Source organism: Nilaparvata lugens, chromosome 11 (genome assembly GCF_014356525.2).
Source record: "Nilaparvata lugens isolate BPH chromosome 11, ASM1435652v1, whole genome shotgun sequence".
NCBI lineage: Eukaryota > Metazoa > Arthropoda > Insecta > Hemiptera > Delphacidae > Nilaparvata > Nilaparvata lugens.
This window is the reverse complement of record NC_052514.1, coordinates 41,256,875-41,281,371: the sequence shown is the minus strand read 5'-3', so window position 1 is coordinate 41,281,371 and position 24,497 is coordinate 41,256,875. Positions and strand designations below refer to the sequence as shown.

Below are 24,497 nucleotides of genomic sequence, written 5' to 3'. Positions count from 1 at the left end.
TTTATGATAGAGATGGTTGATTATTGTTTACAAGAATCAGTATATGAGATATACTAACCGGAATAACATGAGTCACAGCTCTACCCTACTAAGCAAAAACGCAGTATCTAGGGTACAACATTTTCACAAAATGAGTTATAATATATATAAAAATTCTTAGCTCAATGAGCTCTATCTATTGAACTAAACAAGGACGCAGTATTTCCTTTCGTTTAAGAAATAATTACATCAAAAACGCAGTATCTACATGATATTTCTTTTTTACTAAGCAAAAACGCAGTATTTTTAATATACTAAGGAAGAACGCAGTATCTACAGCTCAGATACTGCGTTCTTCCTTAGGAACATCACTTACTGCGTTCTTGCTTAGTATATTAGAGGCGACCATATGATATTTGCAGTAACTGACAGTGTGTAACACAGCTTAACCTATAAAGAAAAGATTCATCAGTGATGATAAAGTTTGCCTTTCTCTATGTTATAATTATATCTATTCTGTTTCAACAAAAATTAATTGACTGTACTGCATTATTTTTTTCCAAGGTGTTGGTATAATTTTGGTGGTTTATACTAAGGAAAAACGTAGTACTGCATTTTTACTAAAGTATTGGAATGAAATGTTGGTGGTTTATACTAGAGAAAAACGCAGTACTGCATTTTTGCTTAGCCCACTTGTGATTAAAGAGATGCTTTTGCCCGGTGAAAACGCAGTATCTGCTTCTTAAATGCCCTTAACATAATTTTTTGTGGATTTTTACTATTAAAAATAATCTTTTATGTAGATTATATCTATATACATCCACAGTATAAGGTAAAACCTATTTTAGTTGTTTCAAACACAATTCAAACTTTGACCTCATTTTTCTCAGTTTGGTTACTTCAGTAGATAATGCGTTCTTGTTTAGTAGGGCAGAGCTATCTAATATAGAAGACGGTGGTAACTGAGAATCGGCAACCCTGTAGTCCTATCTTATCCACCAACCTTACAACGTGAATCCCACTATAGTATACTACACATACACTCAAATACATCCATCAATTTGTTTTTTAGTCCGGTCAATACACAATAGTGTTATCAAAGTCCACAACTCTCGATAAAAGTTCAATAATCTTTGTTTATTTTACAATATTGTTTTACAAGTCCTCACTTCTTCGTTTATTTGCTTTTTACAATACACTCTTCGTTCAATCAAGTCTTTGAAATCTAGAGCAAAAAAATCGACCACACACCAACAAACTTTGTCGCTTTCCTAATTATTGTTGATACAAATCGACGAAAATGAAACACCTATTTAAAACAATAAGTGATTGGTGGAGAGGAGATAAAGGGACGGGGCCACTAGCACTTGGCACGTTTGGACCAATCGCGGCGAGTGGTAGAAGGGGGGCGGGGCTACCACTTCACTTGACCAATCGGGGGTAAAAGGGGGCGTGGCTACCACTTGGCACGTTTGGACCAATCGCGGCGCAAGGCGAAGGGGGCGTGGCTACCACTTGGCACGTTTGGACCAATCACGAGGCGTCCAGTGAATGCACTTTGGATCGATGCGTATCTTGCGCTTCTCCATGGACTTTAGATGACTGGACACAGTTTCCTGACTCATTGTGATGATGTACTGACCCTTGTAGTAGTTGATCAGGTTCAGGTTTTGCAGTGTCGAAATCACGTCGTCCTTCTTTATACTGGTCAGCTCGCAGATTTCGCTGCAATCGAGAAAACAACATTAATCTTCACAGAAAAAATTAATTGAAGAAAATAGAATAATATTAATCGAAGAGAGCTTGCTAGTGCTAGACTATTTAGTGTGAATGTGGAGCTCCACTTGAAGCTTAATTTCAAGCTATAAACATAAACTACAGAGTATAACGTTCTCTTAAGCTGCGCACTCACACATTTTTGTTCTCATCGATTTTTGTTGGTATGATATTTTTCCATCCTTATGAATTCTTTCTGATTAAACGGAACTTGACAAACATCCAAACATCATCTGTTTAATGTAATAGAATTTATAAAATTACGGCAAAATAACGTACGTACAAAAATCGATGTGTGTTTGCAGGGCTTTAGGCTGGATGCAGACGAACCACTATCGCATGTGGGATGTGGGAGCTACTATTTCCTTCTGTGGTACCACAAACGCAGCGCATATTGAATGCATTGGCAGGCATGGCAGTGGCACTTCCACATGCGATAGTGGTTCGTCTGCAACCGGCCTTAGGGTTGTTTGCACAGCCAAAGCTTAAACTGAATTTAATCAGCTGGTGGCTTAAACCATAGAGAAACAATAGCATAAATAGATATCCCATAGTATAGGGTGTTTATGTCGCAACTTTTACTGTTATCTCAAGCCGATTACTGTCGATTTTTACTGTTTTGTTGGGGTAAGAGTGTATGAACGGCACAATATGAGAGACTATCAGCGTCATAAAGCTTCACGGGAAAGAATTACATGGACTATCGGCTTGAGATAACAGTAAAAGTTGCGACATGAACGCCCTATACCATGGCATATCTACTTACGCTACTGTTTCTCTATACTTAAACTCAACATTATAACGAACAAGACTTGATATGGATTTAGGCCCGCCGCAAAGTAGACTCACGCTAATCCACGAAAAGCAATCCACGCCTTGCGTTGTTTTGTAAACCATTACTATAGAATTATTCATAATCAATCAGCTGACAAGTGGATTATTCATCGCAAGTATTACACAGATGTCTGGAAAAGCCTAGCAATGGTTTACAAAACATCCCACGGCGTGGGTTGCTTTTCGTGGATTAGCGTGGTTCTACTTTGCAGCGGGCCTTAATCTAGTTTAAAATGAAATTTAGTTTAAACTAACACTATTCAAACAACACTCGAAGGATTCCCATATAAATCAGTGAATGTTTCGGCACAGAGAATATTACTCCCATCAGTTCTAATTTAATTATTCATACTTGCTCTACCAGGCTTATTGAGAACAGCTCCATTAAAACTCATGATAATAATATTTCCACTGCACCGGATAAGTCCACTGATACTAGTATGAGGGAATCAGGCTTCAGGAATCACATTTATACACTTTCGTTAACTTGATGGTACCATAATGAGAAGATAGCATAAGAAGATATCCCATTGTATAGGTCGTTTATGCTTCAAATTTCAAGCCGATTTTTGTGAAGTCAAGCCGATTGCTGTCGACTTCTGTTTATTATCACTGTTTTGTTGGGGTGAGAGTGTAAGAACAGCACAGTATGAGAGACTACCAGTGTCATATTATAGCTTCACGAAAAATAACTACTAGGAATATCGGCTGCAGTTAACAGTGAAATTTGCAACTTAAGAGCCCTATAACATGGGATATCTTCTTATGCTGTCGTCTTTCCTCTTCTATGATGGTATTTTTTAGAATTAATTATTTACTTCACAAGCAGTAGTTATTTGAACTCAGCTTCCTTTGCAGTAATTTGTAGCTGAATGATATTTCGAAACGTACTATTTGGTTTTCAAAATCAGCAGTTATTTGAACTTAGCTTCCTTGGCACTAATATAGAGAAACAATAGCGTACGTAGATATCCCAGGGTATAGGGCGTTCATGTCGCAACTTTTATGTTAACTCGAGCCGATTATTGTCGATTTTTACTGTTTTGTTGGGGTGAGAGTGTTTGAACGGCACAATATGAGAGACTACCAGCGTCACACAGCTTCACGGGAAAACAATACGTGGACTATCGTCTTGAGTTAAAATAGAAAATTGCGACACAAACGCCCTATACCATGGGATATCTACTTATGCTATTGTTTCTCTATGGAAATATGCAGCAAAATCAGAATTTTTAAACGTACAATATGGTTCAGAATAGATTAAATTTCAATTGAATAACAATAATATCGAGTGACCTGGCTTGCTCAAGTCAGAGTTTAGAGCCTCTGACATGACCTAACGACTGCATTTTAGGCAGCCGGGACCGACGATTTATCATGTCCATCCGAAACACGGTAGTGGCCCGAGTTTAATATCTTGCCCGGTCCGGGATTTGGACCACTACCTCCGTAAACAAAGTCATAGTGCATGACAGGTGGTTGATGGTAAGGTTAGCACAGGTAGGGCTCCTACATTAATAAAAACACTAGCTGATATAGATCAGCTGAAATCAACAATTTTTTATTGGTGTAGGACCCCTTCCTGTGCTGACGTCACCAGAATGCACTATGGCTTTGTTTACGGAGGTAATGTTTGGACCCGGTAATTTCAATTAAAGATCAGTAGTTATTACTTGAAGTTAGCTTACTTGACAGTAATCTGCGGCTGCTCGTTATCCCCTTGTGGCTTGAGGGTTATGAGGATGTCTAGAATGGTGTGCGCCCAATAGCTTCGGTAGGATAGCAGGCCGAGATCGGATAATGGCTTCTCAGGTGAGCCTGTTTTGCCTTCGAATTTCGACAGTTCGTAACCTGAAAAAAACAATCAACATAACATTAATTTCGACAGTAAAATACAAATTTTGAGATTCCAAAATCAATTTCAATATTATGGCATTGTAAATTCATGAAAAATCAAATTCCATAATCCTGTCAACAGCCGGAAATAACAATTAATTTTGATTAAATTTGATATTCCAGTGTAAATTCGTGAAAAATCATCACACTCTACAATCCTATCAACAGTTCTTTTTTTACCCTGAAAAAACAATATTGATTAAATGCATATAAATTCATTAAATTCATATTGAGGATTCATGAAAAATCATCACATGATACAATCCTATAAGTTTCTAACCTGGAATAGCGACCATCTTAAATTTTAAATAGCAACCAAAAACATTAATTTCGACAATAAAATACAAATTCCAAGATTCCAAAGTAAATATATATTTTTTGGGCAAGACAAGGAGAAGAAAAAACTGGAGAAGAAGAAGAAGAAGAAGAAGAAGACAGGAGTAGATGTAAACAAAATAAGGAGAAGACAGAAGACGTAGAAAGAGAAGTAGAAAAAGAAGAAGAAGGAGACAAAGGAGAAAAAGACATCATAATAAGACAGAAGAAGTAAAATAATAGGAAGAAGATAACTGGAGGAGGAGAAGCAGAAAAATGCTAATTGAACATAGCAGATAGCTCTATCCTTTTCCAACTCTGCACCGTTGCCAAATTATTTGCATGCTATGTAAAAATAAGAGGAGATTGGAGGAGAAGAAGAAGAAAAAGGAGAAAGTTTAATTAATTGCTGACTTGAGGCTCGATGCGCGTTGTTACAGCCGTGACGGCTGGAGTACATAACCTATAAATTCATTAGATTCACTAAATCATTGGATAATTATGTTATATGAATGTTATGGCGACCATGAATTAGAAGTGATGACTGCTATATTGCTTTTACGATTCATATCTAATGAATAATCGAATCTAATGAATTTATAGGTTATGTTTAGAATATTTATTTTTGATCCTGCAACATTATTTCTTTAATATGACATATTGTGAATATTTCCTATTTTAGTGATAATGATGTGAAATATTTCTTCTATGTTTGGTTTTGAAGCATCTAAATTCAAAAATTTACTTTGTGAAAATAATTAAGGACTAAAAATTTTGTGAAGTGAACAACTACAAGACTTAGGCCCGGTTGCACAAGAGTTGCACTTTTAACCGTGATTAATTTCACGAGAACCAATCAGAGCAGGCGTTTTTGAAAAGAAGGCCCGGTTGCACAAGAGCCGGTTAACTTTTAACCGTGATTAATTTCACGAGAACCAATCAGAGCAGGCGTTTTTTAATCACGGTAAAATTCAACCGGCTGTTGTGCAACCGGCACTAACTTAACCTATTTCGGACTATGTGTAACCTTATCTTAATTTGGGAGAGGAATAGCACAAGGTTACCTTATTTTTTTCTCTCTCTATCATTTTGATGATGTACTTATTGTATGAATTAATAAAGAATAACTACGCGTCTCAAGACGCCACTAAGGAATTGCACCTTTAATAACGTGAATCTGTACTACTCTAATACTCACTAAATTCGATGAGCAACTTCCCGTAACCTTTGCGCTGATAGGGCGGCATGGTGAGAATGCAGGCGACGTTGTAGTCCTGAGCCGACTGCTTCTCCTTGGAGAAATAGCCAACAATGTGGAAGCCTCTGTCGTCCAGGTCGGTCATGATGTAGAAGAGGAAGGGGTCGGTGTCGTAGAACAGTGTTTTGTGGTCGAGGAACAGTTTGGCCAGCAGACATAGGTTCTGTGCGTACACTTTGTTCTTTCGGCCGTCGATTTCGAAGAACGAGATGCTCTCTTTCCTGTAGATCTCGTTGCCGGGCGGATGTCGAAGGTTGCATTTGTTCTAAAAAATAACATTAGTCATTTTAAAAATTAACTGAATATTTGAATTAGATTTAACTGAGTATTTGAATTAGAATGATCAATATTGGAATTCTTGAATTGAACTGTTATTAACACGAGAGTAGTCGCGCCCGCGGCAAATTGCCGCACAATTGTAACTTTTGGAATGTAGCTTTGGGAATGTTTGTTTTCCAAGGTTGGCAGCTCATTTAATCCTCGCTGTGACTATCCTCTAGACAATCTTGAACAGTTTGAAAGAATGAACGATGACTAATTTCAATATATAGGTATTATCTTCCTATTTTATATTCCATCTTCTGATTTAAACTTTCATTATCTTTTTATTCTATCTAGATGTCGAAAAATGAGTAAAATAAAGAAGGTATTATTTCTAATAAATTCTAAATTCTAACGATAAATTTGCAGTATGTATTTTTGGAATCCCCTCCATGTATTATGATATTATATACTAGTTATATTTAATAGTATATAATAACATGAAACACGTTGGGAAAGATTTGAAATTAATTAATATTGAAAGAGCATTGTCAAAACCAACTGTTTATAGTGTAGGGAGCCATAAGGGTGAGTGTGAGCAAAATGCTCACGCGCGATCACTGACGTTCTGCAAGTCCGTGCCACTACTCGCGTGTTAAGAGCATGTACACATGACGACGCGTTTAACGCTCGGTTGTCAAACGCGCGTTTGACACATACATAGAAACAATGGGGTCGTACACATGCAAACGCGCGTTTTGAATCAACGTCGGCAAAACGCGGCGCTTGTAGTTTCCACATAAAGCGACGCGTTTGCAGCGCGCTTCGAGTTACTATATTGGGCATTAGAACGTACACATGCACTCAGTCGAACGCGCGTTTTTGTAGTGAATAGGTAATAGATAGATAGGCTGCTTTTATTTTAACCTGGAGGACGAAGTTAGGGCGCAGCTGGCCCTCTCTCCCACTTAACCCTCCTATACAATTCTAATGTATCTACATCACAACATAAGGAAGTGATCGTATGTGTGAAACGCGCGTTAAACGCGGCGTTTAACGTCGCCATGAGTACGGTATCACAATATCGGTATCTGCCAACGCGGCGTCATGTGTACAGACCTACAGGGCCTAATCTAAACTTGGGAGATGAATATTGATGAGGGATCTTCTATTATTTTTCTTCCAATATATGAAAAAACACAGTTTTATTTTTGTCATGTCCACATTTATTAGATTTTTACACAAGACTGTAGTTTCGTGTTGAAAACAACACATCTTCAGCTGTAGTGATGTGTTGTTTTTTTCAATCATGGAGAAATTCTTCAATAACAGTTCCTATTCAACAAATTTCCTCTTCCAATATAATTTGAATGATTAGTGATTTTGTACAAATGGATAAATAAAACTATTACTTTTCCATTCATTGTACAATGAATCATAAACTTAAGATTGATAATAATAAAGATAAATTTTTCAATTCCATTTTTTGCGGAACAAATCTTATTCTTGAATATAATTTATTAACAAATATTATTTTGATGTTACACTGCCATTATAACGTGAACCTCACTATATAATAACTCACTTAGGTATAAGGACCTCACTTATAATTAAATTATAAGCATAGTGATTTTAAAAACAGACTCTACAGTGAGGTCCACGTTATGATGGCAGAGTAACATCAGAATAATATTTGTTAATAAATTATATTCAAGAATAAGAATTGTTCCGCAAAAAATTAGAATTGAGAAATTAATTTATTACTTTTCCATTTTAGCGTAGAATGTAATGAAACAAAAACTTATGATTGCTATTTGCAAATAATAATAATAATAACTGTAGTGAGGTCCACGTTATAATCGTATTGGAGGAAGATGGTAGGACAGCATTGCCGATTCTTTACCTTGTCACTGCCTTCTATAGAAGTAGCTGATACCGATATATTCATATAATATTCATTCTTGTTTAAATTATAAATAATGTTTTATTTGTCTCGAAAAAATATTTGTCAATGGTTGAGTTGAACAAGATAATATTGAAGCAAATCTTACGATTGCTAATAATTAGTATGTTCATTATTCTTATTCATTACAGTTGATATTTTCCAAAACTATCTTAATATATCATTTGAAAATATTCTGTAATTATCAATATTCTGTAAATATCAACTGTAATTATTCATTACAGTTGATATTTTCCAAAACTAACTTAATATATAATTTGAAAATAATTATAAAATGTACTCACCAAATGCCTTTCTAAACATTTCCGACTTTTTCTGTATTTTAAACAAAATTCACATATGTATATGCATGGCTGATTTACAAGCTCCTGTAATAGAAAAAAAAACAGTTAGTCACACAAATAATCTGTAGTTAAGCAAATTAATTCAAGTCTCACAAATGAAATGTAGTCACACAGATAAACTTAAAATGGAAATAAACTAATAGAAGAATAATAGGTTGCAAATTGAAGCAATCATTAGTTACCAAGTTACTTTAATAGTATCTTAAGTTACTTCAAGTAACCTTTACTTTACCTTTACTTTAAGCAACCAACTTACAAGCATATACTTGTTTCAAATGTTCACAATTAAAAAACAAAAACTCATGATTAAACTCGCAAATTGTCTCAACCCCCTTTAAAACATGTTTTTGTTGGTCCCAGCTATTGCAAGCCTAATGGTAGCACACCATTCAGCCACTCTCCTAACTTTAAAACTATTCCTTAAGAGACCAAAATTCTACCTTCCTACTACTTTTGAGAATTAGGAAATAATAATTTCCAATTATTTCTGAGAAACGTTCTCGATTTCACCACCCACTTATTATTAAAAACAAAAGTTACTAACATGTAGAAACTTTTTTAGCACTTCTGGAATATCGGGGATAATATTCTATAACTTTCTTATACAATTCTGTGGTTTTGGAAATTTGAAATTTTACACAATTTGGCAGCACTGATTTTTCTTACATGACGGTCTCAACTTATTTTATAAAGACATATCCATGCAGATCCACTTTGTTTTGACCTCTACCCAAGCCGACTTAAAATCGTATCTGAGTATTACAGTACTCATATTGTAATCGTATCGGCACTCAGTATTACCATAGAGAAACAATAGCATGAGTAGATATCCCATGGTATAGGGCGTTTATGTCGCAACGTTTACTGTTATCTCAAGCCGATTCCTGTCGATTATTGTCGATTTTTACTATTTTGGCCGGGTGTGATTGTATAAACGGCACAATAATGAGAGACTGCCAGCGTTACATAGCTTTCTGGGAAAGAACTACGTGGAGTATCAGCTTGAGATAACGGTAAAAGTTGTGACATAAACGCCCTATACCATGGGATATCTACTTACGCTATTGTTTCTCTATGGTTTTACAGACCTATTAAATAAGATAATTTTCGAAGTGTTGCTTTTGAAGTGGACTGACCTGAGGGTAAGGGGAGAAATACCAGGGTCGTATCCTATGCAGACCTAGTTCAATCATTTCGACATTTTTCATCCTCGTGCAGCAAAATCAAATTAAGTTGGTAACAGTGACTGCTGTGGCTGCTATAGTGAGCAGAGGTGCAACGAAGCACAACACGCTAATTATTAAGTAGATATTATAATGGAGGACAACGACAGCACAGTGCCACCACAGCACACACCACACAGCTGCCCCCCGCCATTCAAACACTACTACATTATTCAGGCAATTTTACCCATAATTACCCACTTTTCATATTCAATGGTAACTGTAGGAAAAATTTAATGTGAAATACGTGCGCAAAGTTCGTTTGCTGCACTCAAGAAACCATTCCGCCCTCGCCTACGGCTCGGGCGTAAACGTTTCTTTCGATGCAGCAAACTGTCAATTTGCGCACTAGTTGCACAAATAACTATTAACATCCAAGTAGGTCAAGTTTTCAATTAGATCGTTGCGGAGCTCGGGTTACCTGCTAGTATATAATCAGAATGGAAATCGATACCAGCAAGAGTACATCTAGCTCCCTAAGGCCCATATGCAATATCTCAGTTTAATCCAAATCGGAGATTAAACCGATATATCAGAGTTAAAACCCAAAACGAAACACATTATGTGATCATACCTTCATGTACCAGTAGATTAGCGATAAACGTAGATGATGTGTTTGGGCCTAAGAAATTGAATGTAATAAAGTTTAGAACAGTGAAACCTCTTTCAACTTTTCAAAATTTCGCAAGGTTGAATAGCAAACCGCAAGCTATTTGATAACGAGTGAATGAAAAGAAAACAATTGGAGAAAGTAAGATGCTTCAGCCACAATGTAGTATCTTATCACAATAAATTGGATGAAAATAAAATTTAAACTGAGGGTCTCTTCACACTTAACTACGCTACGCTTCGGAATACGTACCCGTCCTATCTCCCAATATTGAAAGCTACGCTACGCTGATATGAACACAGATACTTAGCTTGGATTTAACGACATTGGAAGATATTTCAGCGTTGCGTAGTTCAGTGTGGAGGGACCTTAACACTATTGACACAACAATACTATTCAACAACACATACAGTAAAGGTGCAATTCCTTGAAGGCGTTCGAACAGCGCAGCTATAAGCAGGCTTGACCGCTGCTTGAACGCCTCTAAGGAATTGCACCTTTAGAAACACAAGGGAGCAGCTATGAGCAGGCTTGACCGCTGCTTGAACGCCTCTAAGGAATTGCACCTTCAGACAGACAAGGGAGCAGCTATAAGCAGGCTTGACCGCTGCTTGAACGCCTCTAAGGAATTGCACCTTCAGACAGACAAGGGAGCAGCTATAAGCCGGCTTGACCGCTGCTTGAACGCCTCTAAGGAATTGCACCTTTAGACAGACAAGGGAGCAGCTATAAGCAGGCTTGACCGCTGCTTGAACGCCTCTAAGGAATTGCACCTTTAGAAACACAAGGGAGCAACTATGAGCAGGCTTGACCGCTGCTTGAACGCCTCTAAGGAATTGCACCTTCAGACAGACAAGGGAGCAGCTATAAGCGGGCTTGACCGCTGCTTGAACGCCTCTAAGGAATTTCACCTTCAGACAGACAAGGAGCAGCTATAAGCAGGCTTGACCGCTGCTTGAACGCCCCTAAGGAATTGCACCTTCAGACAGACAAGGCAGCAGGTATAAGCGGGCTTGACCGCTGCTTGAACGCCTATAAGGAATTGCACCTTTAGAAACACAAGGGAGCAACTATGAGCAGGCTTGACCGCTGCTTGAGAGCAGCTATAAGCCGGCTTGACCGCTGCTTGAACGCCTCTAAGGAATTGCACCTTTAGACAGACAAGGGAGCAGCTATAAGCGGGCTTGACCGCTGCTTGAACGCCTCTAAGGAATTGCACCTTTAGAAACACAAGGGAGCAACTATGAGCAGGCTTGACCGCTGCTTGAACGCCTCTAAGGAATTGCACCTTTAGACAGACAAGGGAGCAGCTACAAGCGGGCTTGACCGCTGCTTGAACGCCTATAAGGAATTGCACCTTTAGACAGACAAGGGAGCAGCTATAAGCAGGCTTGACCGCTGCTTGAACGCCTCTAAGGAATTGCACCTTCAGACAGACAAGGGAGCAGCTATAAGCCGGCTTGACCGCTGCTTGAACGCCTCTAAGGAATTGCACCTTTAGACAGACAAGGGAGCAGCTATAAGCAGGCTTGACCGCTGCTTGAACGCCTATAAGGAATTGCACCTTTAGACAGACAAGGGTAACAAACCAATGTTAATCAGGTAATGAGATTCTATAACAAGAATCTTACTATAAATAAATCTTCAAGAGGAGCGGTTCTCATATTTCCTCCAATCTAGTCGATTTGAAAAACTTACAAAGTAATAATTACTTCAAGGTAACAAGAATTAATTCTATTTTTTTCTACTTACTGATATTTGATGATCAAAATCCGCTTTAATTTCATTTTTAAAATTACTATTTTCCACAGGCAGGTCAGGTTTTTTCTAAAACACAAATTACAAAGGAAACAAAATAGAAAAGGTTGGCAGCAAAATAAACAACATACATTGAAATAATACACTAACAAGACGACTTTGTCAATGAAAGTTTTCATCTTGATACAACACAGTTCTACAAAAATTAATAACAAATACGTATCACAAAAAGTAACTGTGAAAATAAGCAGGAGTTTCGAAAGATAAGTGGGTGGTGAAAGCGAGAAAGTTTCTCAGAGATAATTGAATTGTTTTTTCTACAACTGCGCGTAAAGAAAGAATTTACACATCAATTCTCTTCGTAAAACAGCTTATTTCTGAGGAGAATCTACTTTTTCGCTCGCTAACCATCCGCGCATGCGCAGTAGATTTACTTTACGCTCTCAAATCATTCGCGCATGCGCATAAGTTTCTTTACGCTCCCTAATCAGCTGATTGCAAGCAGCTCGCGAAAAAGTCAGATCTTAACCTAAAACGTCGGTAATTGTAACTCCGCCGATAAAGTAATCTAACAGGTTTGGGCAGTTGTAGAAAAATTTTTGTATGTAATTCGCGCGTAAGGCTAGCTTCACACGCTTTCGGTTTCATTCGGTTCGGTACGTTTTCGGTTCGGTTCGTTACCGAAAACGAATGAGGCTTTCATACATGTCAGGTTTTAATTCGTACGGTTCTAATTAGGTATTTTCTTCTCAAACACAGCTGTTTTTGGATTTTCACAGTTCATGCTGGTATATTTAAATATGAAGCTTGTGTTAAATTGTGATATGTTATTTCTTGAACAACAAAATTTTAAAATTAATTAAAAATTGTGAATTATTTAAATAGTTTCTTTTTGATATTAATTTTGGATGTTCAGAGAGATGATTTTTTTATTGAAAATTTGTTCTTGTTTGACACATGGTATATAGACTTCATCTCTTCTTCTGATGAAATCAAGTAATCATTCGTGGAAAAATAAAAAAATAATAGAAAAATAAAAATTCTCCCTGAGTTTTAATTTATAGCTTTCATATTTTTTAGCAAACTATTCATTGAGAACAAAATGTTCCTGTGAACTAACAAAAATGAATTGACCATATGATTTTGACTTGGAAAATTTTGAAACAGATAATCACGATATCAGTTTAAAATAAAAACAAAAAAGGCAAGCGTGTGTAAAAGACTTCGTTTTTCCCGTTTCCCTAGCAACGAATTCGAATATGATGAAACCTATTCGTGTCGAGGGGGCGTTCGGTGCTATGCGGTTGCTATTCGGTACCGAATTCAAACCGAATCATCGTTTCACACTTATCGGAATTTGCCGAAAACGAAACGAACCAAACCGAACCGAAAGTGTATGAAAGTAGCCTCTCCCTAGCAACGAATTGGAACCTGATGGAATTTATTAGAGTCAAGTGGGCGTTCGGTTCTATGCGGTTTCTATTCGGTACCGAATTCAAACCGAATTACCGTTTCACACGTATCGCAATTTACCAAAAACGAATCGAAAACGAAACGAACCGAATGAGTGTGAAACTAGCCTCATGCTTCTTTATCACTCTTGCAAAACTGTTTTGCGCGAGCGATAAAGTCGCGCATTACGCTCTTAATACATAAATAGCTATTTTCGATTGTCAAAAGTAGTCGGAAGATCGTATTTTGTTCTCAAAGGAATTTTAAAGTTAGAAGAGTAGCTACATGGTATGCATTGTGTACCAAATTGTATGCTACAGGCTGGCAATTTACAAGATTATTAATTTGACTGAATTATTTCAAACGCAAGCAGCTGATTGTCTCTAGAAAGGCTGTAATGAAACACCGCTTGGATTATTCAAGGCGAGGTTGTCATTTTCACTAATATAATAATAATACATTGACGAGCATAATTATTAATTGAAAAATAACTATGGGTCGGATAAAAATGATCCAGACACCAATAGAAAGGAGACAGTCTCCCCGTTGATTTGATATGAAATTATTACGCATTACAACGCTACATGATTCTGAAAGAAGTGATATTCAAAAGAAAAACAAATCTTCGCGATGTTTCCAATTTTATCATAAGTTAAATTTTCTTTTAATCCTTCAACCCTGAAACTTTATAGCACTACTAGGATATCGGGGATGATATACATCCAATTCTGACGTTGAATTGGGAATTTGAGAAAGTTGCAATTTTACGCGATTTGGCAACCCTGTAATTCTTCGGATGGAGGGCCAAGTCTCAACTTGTTTTACACAAACTATAGTATCTATCTCTTACATAGATATCTTTATCCTCCTGAGACCGCTCTCTGTGTGAACACACCCTAACGATTTAAAAAGTGACTGATAGGTAATTTAGGCAGATTTGTGCTCACACACTACTGGTAACACATTTGTGCAGAAAGCCTTATTAAGGGTGTGATCACATTGAATGCGTACATGTGGAAGAGCACGTCAGATCATGGATGAGCCGAAAAACAAAATATTCAAAGTGCCAATAGGTTCGTTCTGGGAACACAAAAGCGGTAAATTATTCTAGTTCCAGCGGTAAATTGTCCTAGTCATGTGACTGGTACAAAACGCTCCCATTGAAACACGTTGTGACTTGCATGTAGCTGCCCACACTGAACGCAACCAGCAAGTGCACGCGTTCAGTGTGAGTGTTCCTATTGCTCTTACCAGATTTTGTTTCTCATCTGCACACTTGGTCATGCATAACCAAGCTTGCACTTGCACAAATACGCGTTCAATGTGATCACACCCTTATCTACTCAAATAACTATATAAATCAGAACAAAATTTGATGAGTTGTTCATTTTCTCTATGCATGTGAACTGGCCTAAAATAAGCATAGAATAAAAACTTTTTGTGTAGTTGAGAAGTTGATATTGTGGTAATTATTCATATTAAATGAAATTAAATGACAATTTCTTAGTATGTTTTTTTAATAGAATAGAAACTCCGATCTTGGAGGAGAGAAGTAGAGATAGAGTGCAAATATTTCAACCGCTACCACAAACAATTCAGTCAGTTGCATATAGAGAAAGGAGAAGGACCTAAGAGCGATGGAAGTCTTGGGCTGGAAGAGGAAGGAGAAGGACATAGATGGTTGGAGGCAGATTGTGGAGAAGGCCAAAGCCCACATCGAGCTCTAGCGCCAGGATACGTAAGTAAGTAAGCATAATTATGGAGAAAGGTCAGGAATGGGGTCAGATAAATGGAGGGTAAGATAGAAAGTAACATAGATTCGCCTAAAGCTGGGTTTTCGTTAGTGCGTGAATGCCGTTTTCGACCAAGACAAATTGGATAGAATTCAATTTGTCTAAATAACCTAAAAGATTATGTTCAATTATGTTTTAATGGGGGAGGTTGAGTTTATACTTTTTTATACCTTGAAATGGCAATATGTTGATATTATTGGGAATGTTTGACTCTTAAATAATAAACACAAAATAATGAAAAGTTATTTGATCAGCTGTTTTAGCACACTTGGAATTTGGACAATATGAATGTCAACAATGCTTGTCGTCGTCGACTGCGGAAGTTTACCGACAAACGAAAATGCACCTTAAAGTGAACGTTCTTGTGCATCTCCACAAAACACAGTGTGTCGTCCCTAATGCTTTTAGACGTCGTCCGAGGGTACATGGATAAAAGGAGGGCACATATAACACAATCATCTGAGGATCATCTTAAGGGTCAAGTGAGAGAGAGGGCCGGATACGCCCTAACTTTGCATCCAGGTTGAAATAGAGGCAGCCTATCTAACATGAACTTGATGCTTCTATAAGTGACTCGATGTGAAATTGGTTTGTTTTTAATATTGTTTGAAATTGGGTCATTCTCTTTTAATCACTTTGTACTCATTTTTCGTATATGTTGAGTGGGAGAGAGGGCCGACTACGCCCTAATTTCACCCTTCAGGTTGAAATGAAAGAAAGGCAGCTCCTATCTATCATAAACCTGATGCTTTTTGCAGTGATTTTTTAAAATAAATGTTTGAAATTGGGACATTATTTTTTAATCAACCAGTCTTTCGGAGGAGATGATAAGCCGACTGTCCCGTTTAACTAAAAAGTAGTCGTCATCTCTCATCATCATCCCTCTCAGTCATTTTCAACGCACAAGCCTAAGAGCTTAAGTGGGTATCACCATCAGTATTATTATTGATTTTTCGTATCTGTTCAGCAAGCGCTAATCATGGATTGGAAGGATGGAACTACTGAACGTTTTCTACAACATTAAGGCCCAGTTGCACAAAAGCTTGTTCAATTTTAATCATGATTAAATTCCAAGTGAGCCCATAATAAATGGTTTTTCTGAGAAGAAGACTTGACTGATTGGTTATCGTGGCATTTAATCTGGATTTAAAGCTAACAGACTTTAGTGCAACCAGGTGTCTAGATCTAGTGTACTGATGCCCGGTTGCAGAGTCGTTACATAAAATCAAACATAGCTATGTGAGACATAGTTTAAAATCACTGACATAAATGGTTGGTCGTTGCACAGTCGTTTGCCGAAGCCCATTATCCCCATATATCATATAGCCCATTATTTGAGCTATATCTCGAATTAGCATCACACATAAGTCACACTGCAGCTCTATTCACTTTTTTCCGTACATGCTTCTATCCAACCAATGTCTTGGCAACGGAGAAAGTTTCAATCGACATCACTGTGAACAGACCTAAAAGACCTCACATAAAATTGATGACAATATGGCGACTCTTGGCTTTTGGCGAGATTTCTCACCATATTTAGCGATTTGGAGGTTATAAACAACTTGAAAAAACATAGGGAGAAAAAAATTTACTTATAAACAGTTGGTTTTTCGTAAACATCTTTCAAAAAAAGCTATCACAACCTCTAAAATGCATTTGGTGGGATTAGATATCCTATATTATTAAACGAGCAACTTCTGTTCATATGTTCAGATGTTTATATGTTTGTATTTCACCGGATCTCGAAAACGGCTCTAACGATTCTCACGAAATTCAGAACATAGTAGGTTTATAATATAAAGATTCGATTGCACTAGGTCTCATCCCGGGGAAAACTCGCTGAAGGACATAAAAAGGATAACTATTATTCATCCTTGGAAAAACAGCTGATAATAATTATTTCGACGCCTGTTGGTGATGGAAGTGAGTGAGCGAGTTCATGTGTGTGGGACTGTGTCAAAATTATGACTCAGCTGTTGAACTTTTGTAATCATTCAATCAGGTTGCAAAAAAGCCGTGTTATTTTCAATCCTGATTAATTCCAGTAGATCCATCTTTTTGAAATGGTCTTCTCTGATTTGTTTCACGTGAAGTTAATCAGGATTAAAATTCAACCGGCTCTTGTGCAACTGGGCCTTTGTGAGTGAAATTTTTGCATTCCTCTGAGAATTAATCTCAGTTTACTGTGATTGGAAAGAACATTTTCCTACAGTTATGTTGAAAAGTGGCCATTGCTGCACTGATTACAGAACGCAAAGAATCACTTTTCCGCTCTAGTGCGGGAAAAATTTTTCTGCACTCCAGATTTGCAACATGGCAACGCAAAATACTTAGTAGGTTATATGGAGCAACAGTGCAGCAAAATCAAAATGAAGTTGGTAACAGTGACTGCTGTGGCTGCTATAGTGAGCAGAGGTGCAACGAAGCACAACGCGCTAATTATTACTATTATATATTTAACGAGGACAGCAACAGCACAGTGCAACCACAGCACACACCACACAGCCGCCTCGCCATTCAAACACTACTAAGTTATTTGATGGATTCAGGCAATTTTACCCATAATTACCCACTTTTCATATTCAATGGTAACTGTAGGAAAAACTTAATGTGAAATACGTGCGCAAAGTTCCTCTGCTGCACTCAGAAACCATTCCGCCCTCGCCTACGGCTCGGCGTAAACGTTTCTTTCGGTGCAGCAAACTGTCACTTTGCGCACTAGTTGCACAAATAACTATTCTGTATTAATATTATTATAATTACTTCTTTTGTAATACATTTGTTATGCTATTGTACTCCAGAGCGAAGTTCGGTCCCCGATAATTGGATTCAACAGCACGACTTCGGGCCCATAACTTAACTGACCGTTTTTAGCTATTGGAGACATATGATTCAATGATTTTATTACAGCCAGAAAATACATAGCTCTTTCTGACGACTGTGCAACGAAATCATGTGTCTAATTGGGCGTTTTTAGTTTTATGGGAGCTATAGTTTACTTTGACATCTGTGCAACGGAAAGTGGAGTTATGGCTTCATAAATAAGTTAAAATTCCTGATTTTAACTTCGTGTGACGACTCTGCAACCGGGCATTAGAATGTGTTTACAATATTGAAAAGAGTTAGTTTACTTCGTCTATACTGGCGTTGGCCTTGCGCTTGCGCGATATCTTCTTGTGTAGCGCTGCAGCCAGCACGGCACTGCCATTGACCAGCTCGGAGGAGGCGGAGTTGTGCGGTGGTGACGAGGGGCGTGACGAGGGACACGAACTCGTCTCGCGATTGGCTGCCGGCGTCGCCAACATCTTTTTGGGCGTGGCCACGCCCCCTGCGCCGGTGGCTCCGCCCCCGCTGCCATCTTTGCGCGGGAACTGCACTTTCCGTGTGTCCAGTCGCTCTTCCACCACCCATTCGTCTAGACGTTTGTTGTCTGTTTGAGAGAAATTTATAAGTTTATTAATTTCAAATCATTTTATTTATTCATATTATGCAAATACAATCAAGGTAAAAATAACAGGCATTTGCCCAAAACTGATTCAAACTTGAATTTGGAATACAAATAAATACATTTATAAATATACATTATAAGCATTTGTCTACACTTTATTTATACTAAGAGTGAGGTCCACGTTGTAATGGCAGTGGAGAAAGGTAGGAGAACAACGTTGCCGATCCTCTGTCTTGTCAATGCCTTCTATGGAGGGTAACTGATACGGGCTTATTGATGTAATATTAACTATTCATTCTCATTTTGAATAATCAATTATAAGCCTATTTTATTAAGCAAGAAATTATATTTTTCAATAATTTCATTTTTTTTCAATTCTACATTGTTAAAAGACGATCTTGCAACAAAGCAAAGAGAGAAAGAAATAGCTCCATCTGCTTTGTTGAATGATAGACAAGGATAACAATACAATTGCTAATCAAACACTGGCATTATAACGTTGACCTCACTATATTCACATCAAATCCACTAACACACAAAACGTGTATTGATGTAATATAACTGTTCATTCTTACTATTTTATTCTTATATAACTTTAAAGTGAAGAAACACTCACATTCATTGGTGTGGCTACGACCGTTTCGTGCTAGTGTTGCACATTCTCAAGTCAAACAGAAACAAAATAATCAATTATATTTTATCGAGCAAGACATTATGTTTTTAATGATTTGATAATGAGTTTTCATAAACAACATTAAATATTTTGTTAATCAATTATTTCCGTAACTATGGTAATTCCATGCTCTGTATATACTGTAAAGTATAGAAAATAAATTGATTTGATTTCTACATTGTTAAAACCCGATCTGGCAACAGAGCAAAGCGAGAAAGAGATAGCGCTATCCGCTTTGTTGAATGATGGACAAGGATATCAATACAATTGCTAATCAAACACTGCCATTATAACGTGGACCTCACTATGGTAAATTAGACAAATGTGAACACGAGTAGAGTACACAGACACAGACGTGAAATATATTTTTTCTTATCATTAAAATAGTTTAATGTCGATTCAATTTAGTCCTCAACCAATAATATAGAAGGCTAAACCGATTGGTGAATCACAAAATATTATTATACAATATATAGTGGTGCGTTATAATAGCAGTGGAGGAAGATAGGTGAACAGCGTTGCCAATTCTCTCCCTCGTCTGCCTTCTATAGAGGATAGCTGATACTGACTGGTATATCTGATTTCATATCAACTTATTTTCGTAATTCTGTATATTGTATTTTATTTATAATTCTGTGTAGCAATTGTATTGATATCCTTGTCTTTCATTCGTTATTTTATTTTCAATGCGGAGCTAGAAGAATATAGCGCTATTTGCTTTGTCGGCTGATAGACAAGGACAGCAACTTCATTCCTGTTTAATATAATGAATTGTATTTTATTTTCAATGCGGAGCTAGAAGAATATAGCGCTATTTGCTTTGTCGATTGATAGACAAGGACAGCAACACCAATGTTAAACGTTAAACTACCACTACAACGAGGAACTCACTATAACTATTGCAGCTTGAGTTAATTGCGCAATGTTAGGTTGGCTATGGTTTACACGAAAATGATCATGATACTTGTTTATGACACTTCCAATAATTTTGGAAGTTTTTATCTTTATACCATAATATAGACCAGTAATTATAATCTAATTCATTATATTATATTCTAATTGGAACCATCTATCCAAGAAAGCTAAGATATTGAGCTTGTTTATTTAATGAACGACTTGTCATTTGTCTACACCTTCCTTTTATTTTCGCAAAGCAAATCAGATCCTTCTCTGCATAATTTACTGTAGCTAGTTTAATCTAGAACGAATATAGTGAGGTCCACGTTATAATGGCAGCGGAGAAAGATAGGAGATCAACGTTGCCCATCCTCGTCTTGTCAATACCTTCTATAGACGATAGCTGATACAGGTTTATTGATGTAATATCAACTGTTCATTCTTCTTATTAAAATAATAAATTATAAGCTTATTTTATCAAGCAAGAAACTATATTTTTCAATAATTTAATATTTTTCAATTCTACATTGTTAAAAGACAATCTGGCAACAGAGCAAAGCGAGAAAAAGAGATAGGCTTAGCACTATCTGCTTTGTTGAATGATAGACAAGGATAACAATACAATTAATTGCCAATTCTTCTTATTAAAATAATCAATTATAAGCTTATTTTATCAAGCAAGAAACTATATTTTTCAATTCTACATTGTTAAAAGACAATCTGGCAACAGAGCAAAGCGAGAAAGATAGCACGATCTGCTTTGTTGAATGATAGGAAAGGATAGCAATACCATTGCCAATCCAACACTGCCATTATAACGTGGACCTAACTATAGTTTTCATAGTTTTCTGAGAAAGCATCAAGATGGATTCCCACACAACAGTGACAGTGGAAATATGATTCCCACGAGTTCTAATGGCACTATCCCCACTCAGTCTGGGCGAGAGAGTATGAATGATACCATTAGAACGTATAGGGATTATATTTTTACTGTTCACTGTCACTGTTGTGTGAATATCCGGATTAAAAGTGTATGTTTTGTGGCCATATTCCACTTGCAATTCTACAAACAAGTTCTATTTCTATGCTACAATAGTGGAATTCTACGAGCAAGTTCTATTTTTGTATTTTGTTTTTGGCAAATAAAATTTATTCATTCATTTCTATGATACAATAGTGGAATTCTACAAGCAAAGTTCTATTTCTATGAGACAATAAGAATTGATTCACTTACAATCGACATAATGGATATAGTATGAGTTCTTCCCTCCTCCGTCGTCTTTGATGCTTATAATTTCGGCAAGAGCTGCAACAAAAAAGCAACGTTCAAACACAATAAACCCATTATTTGCAATAATCTATATTCAGCTACGGATAAGATTAATAATTAATTCATAAAGAGACTGTGCAACATGATATTGGAAAGCAATTGCGTTTTGAATGATGATGAAAAGTATGTATTGAGCTGAAATGAAAGAGATGTTGTTAGTTCTTGGAAAGTGAAATCGTATGATTTGTGTTGATGAGGAGTCTCTTATTGCGGGAAGGTCAAAACTCGCCTGAATAGGCTATATAATTAATACATATGATGTAATGACCATCTACAGTCATTACATTACTTGTGTGCTGTGTATGTGCGAGCAAATCTTGTAAAGTTTACACGAGGAGTGACTTCCATGGTCACGACACTAGAAGTTCTCATAAATGTGCCATACCGCCGTTTGTCAAAGACCCGTGATGCATTTCCTGCATTAGCCTTGCGGATCTTCAAAAGGCTGCCCGGGGAATTTGAAGAGGTTCAACACACCAGCATTCAACCTGAGATTTAAGTGTTGGCTTAGGAGAAATCCGTTTTATTCCATTCAGGAATATTTTCTAAACGACTTGGTAGACATTGTCTGATGTGTACTGCCATCTCGATAGTTGCAAATAATGTGATAAATGTAAAAGTGATATAACTCTTGGCGCAACCCATCCGGCATTGCTGGTATTGGTGAAGAGGAAGGTAATTCAAGAGATCAATTAGCCTTACTTCAGCCGGGACCGATTTTGAACGTGCCCATCCGATGACACGGGGGTAACCTGGCTAAAAAAGTTTGGTGATAAGTGGGTATGAACCCGGGATCAATAGGCCGCAACCCAAGCACTCTATCCACTAGATTACGGATGACTCCATGAAATTATGAGGTACTGACAACGTATCTTTAGTTCACTATAATATAGAGCAATTTTTCTTCTCTGTTCATAGTGTAAATACTACTAAAAGTATGTAGACTAGATAGGCTTGTGGAGGATGAATTTATTAATGATCAGAAACTATACCTTATAGAAAAACACAATACTTTATGTCAAACTTTTCTTTGGAATGAATTATTAGTACTTGTGCTCTAACATTATAATTCTATTGTCGTTAGGTTTTGAGTCAGAAAACCTATTGAATATGATTTGTACTAATTATACAAATTGATAATGATTTGTACAAATATTGACTAATGATTTCTAAAACAATTTTTACAATACTCTAAACATTTTGAGCTAATATTTTTACTATAAGGCTATTTGTTTAATGAAAATCTTGAAATAGAAATAGATAAACTTACGCCAATCTTCGCAATTTCTCATTCGGACTGGGAGTCGACATCCTTCTACTAACGAGCTCTGAAACATAATTTTTGGTGAATTAAGATAAAAATTCAAACATAACCTAAAAATAAACAACGACAAAGCATTCACGAATTGACAATTTATTTTATAGGTGCATAAGTAAATTTTGGCTCTTGAGACCTAGAAATATTTTTAAAATATGAATCACACAAAACTAACCTAACAAATTATTTTGATAAAAAATATTTTTAATGAATCAAAAACTGGCAAAAAATTGAATAAATAACTAGAGTAAATTATTTTTTGAATGAATAATTGGTATTGAATACTGATTGATCATTTGAAACCATGAAATTGTCGAAAATATTAATCAGTATAACACTGATATAAGGTTATCATAATATAAATTCAAATAGCATTACAATCGATGGAAAATCGTTTTTATTTATACATTTTATGAGTAATTTATACAGTTCATATAAGTTTAAATCGATAAAATACAGTATAATATAAATTATAATATTTCGCGGTAATTGTTAGAGATGCTTCAGTTATGAAAACAAGAGCACATGTCAAGGAAAACTTATGTAAGTTTAATCAATTTTATGGATTTCTAATACTAAAATCAATGATAATAAGTTACATTGGAAGATATTTAATATATTTTATGTGATGTTAATAGAGAAAATTACAATATATCAGTTAAATTTAGGAAATTGTGAAGGTCTAGCCGCTACTAGCAGCCGAAATAAGAAGACTAAAATTAGGAATAAAACTTTAAATCAAACTAAAACTATGTATGCAAATTGTTCAATGAAGATCAAATTTATGATTTTTTAATAAATAAATATAAAAAAATGTTAATTTAATAGTTATTACCACAGAATCGCATATTGTTTCACGTCCGTCGATGTCTTCTGTCATGTTAGGTTATCCAGCTGATTTGTATTTTATATTTGTGAATATGGCGGCTGGCGGGCACCAAACTTTTCACTGATCAACCATTATTTTCGAAAACTGAATCTAACGTATTTTAAATAGAAACAAATTTCAGTACTAATAGTCTTCAAAGGAAAATAAAATGAATTGACTTTTGTCATAATAATAATTGATATTAAATGATTCATTTATTGGTAAAGCAAAACATAATAATACTGTGCAGGAGCTAACGGTCTCTACTATTTTGAAACAGCCACCAAATTTGATTGAAATATGATATCATATGAATATCAAATTCTACTATAAAATAATAGTTTAACTGGAATTATATAATATTTCATGTTTATATTCATTGTAATCAGTTTCTCCCTTAGTAGTCAGTTTTGGAACTTGTCAAACTGAGACAGCGACAATGTAGCATTTGTCTTACTGGGCCTTTTTTTATCCAAAACTTTTCCTCATGAACACGACAAG

General features: G+C 36.3%; 1 protein-coding gene across 1 annotated transcript; it reads right to left on the bottom strand.

The window, feature by feature from the left end:
• Positions 1 to 1,155: 1,155 nt before the first annotated feature.
• Positions 1,156 to 24,258, bottom strand: LOC111049330 (histone acetyltransferase Tip60). Its single transcript, XM_039437309.1, has 12 exons — positions 23,964 to 24,258; positions 23,081 to 23,138; positions 21,715 to 21,786; positions 18,594 to 18,892; positions 12,212 to 12,286; positions 11,439 to 12,023; positions 10,870 to 11,370; positions 9,763 to 9,846; positions 8,567 to 8,650; positions 5,999 to 6,323; positions 4,278 to 4,440; positions 1,156 to 1,704 (listed from the first exon to the last, which is right to left on the bottom strand). The coding sequence occupies exons 1-12, from the start codon at positions 24,006 to 24,008 to the stop codon at positions 1,488 to 1,490; spliced, it is 2,508 nt and encodes an 835-aa protein (XP_039293243.1). The 5' UTR covers positions 24,009 to 24,258; the 3' UTR covers positions 1,156 to 1,487.
• Between the last annotated feature and the right edge of the window lie 239 nt (positions 24,259 to 24,497).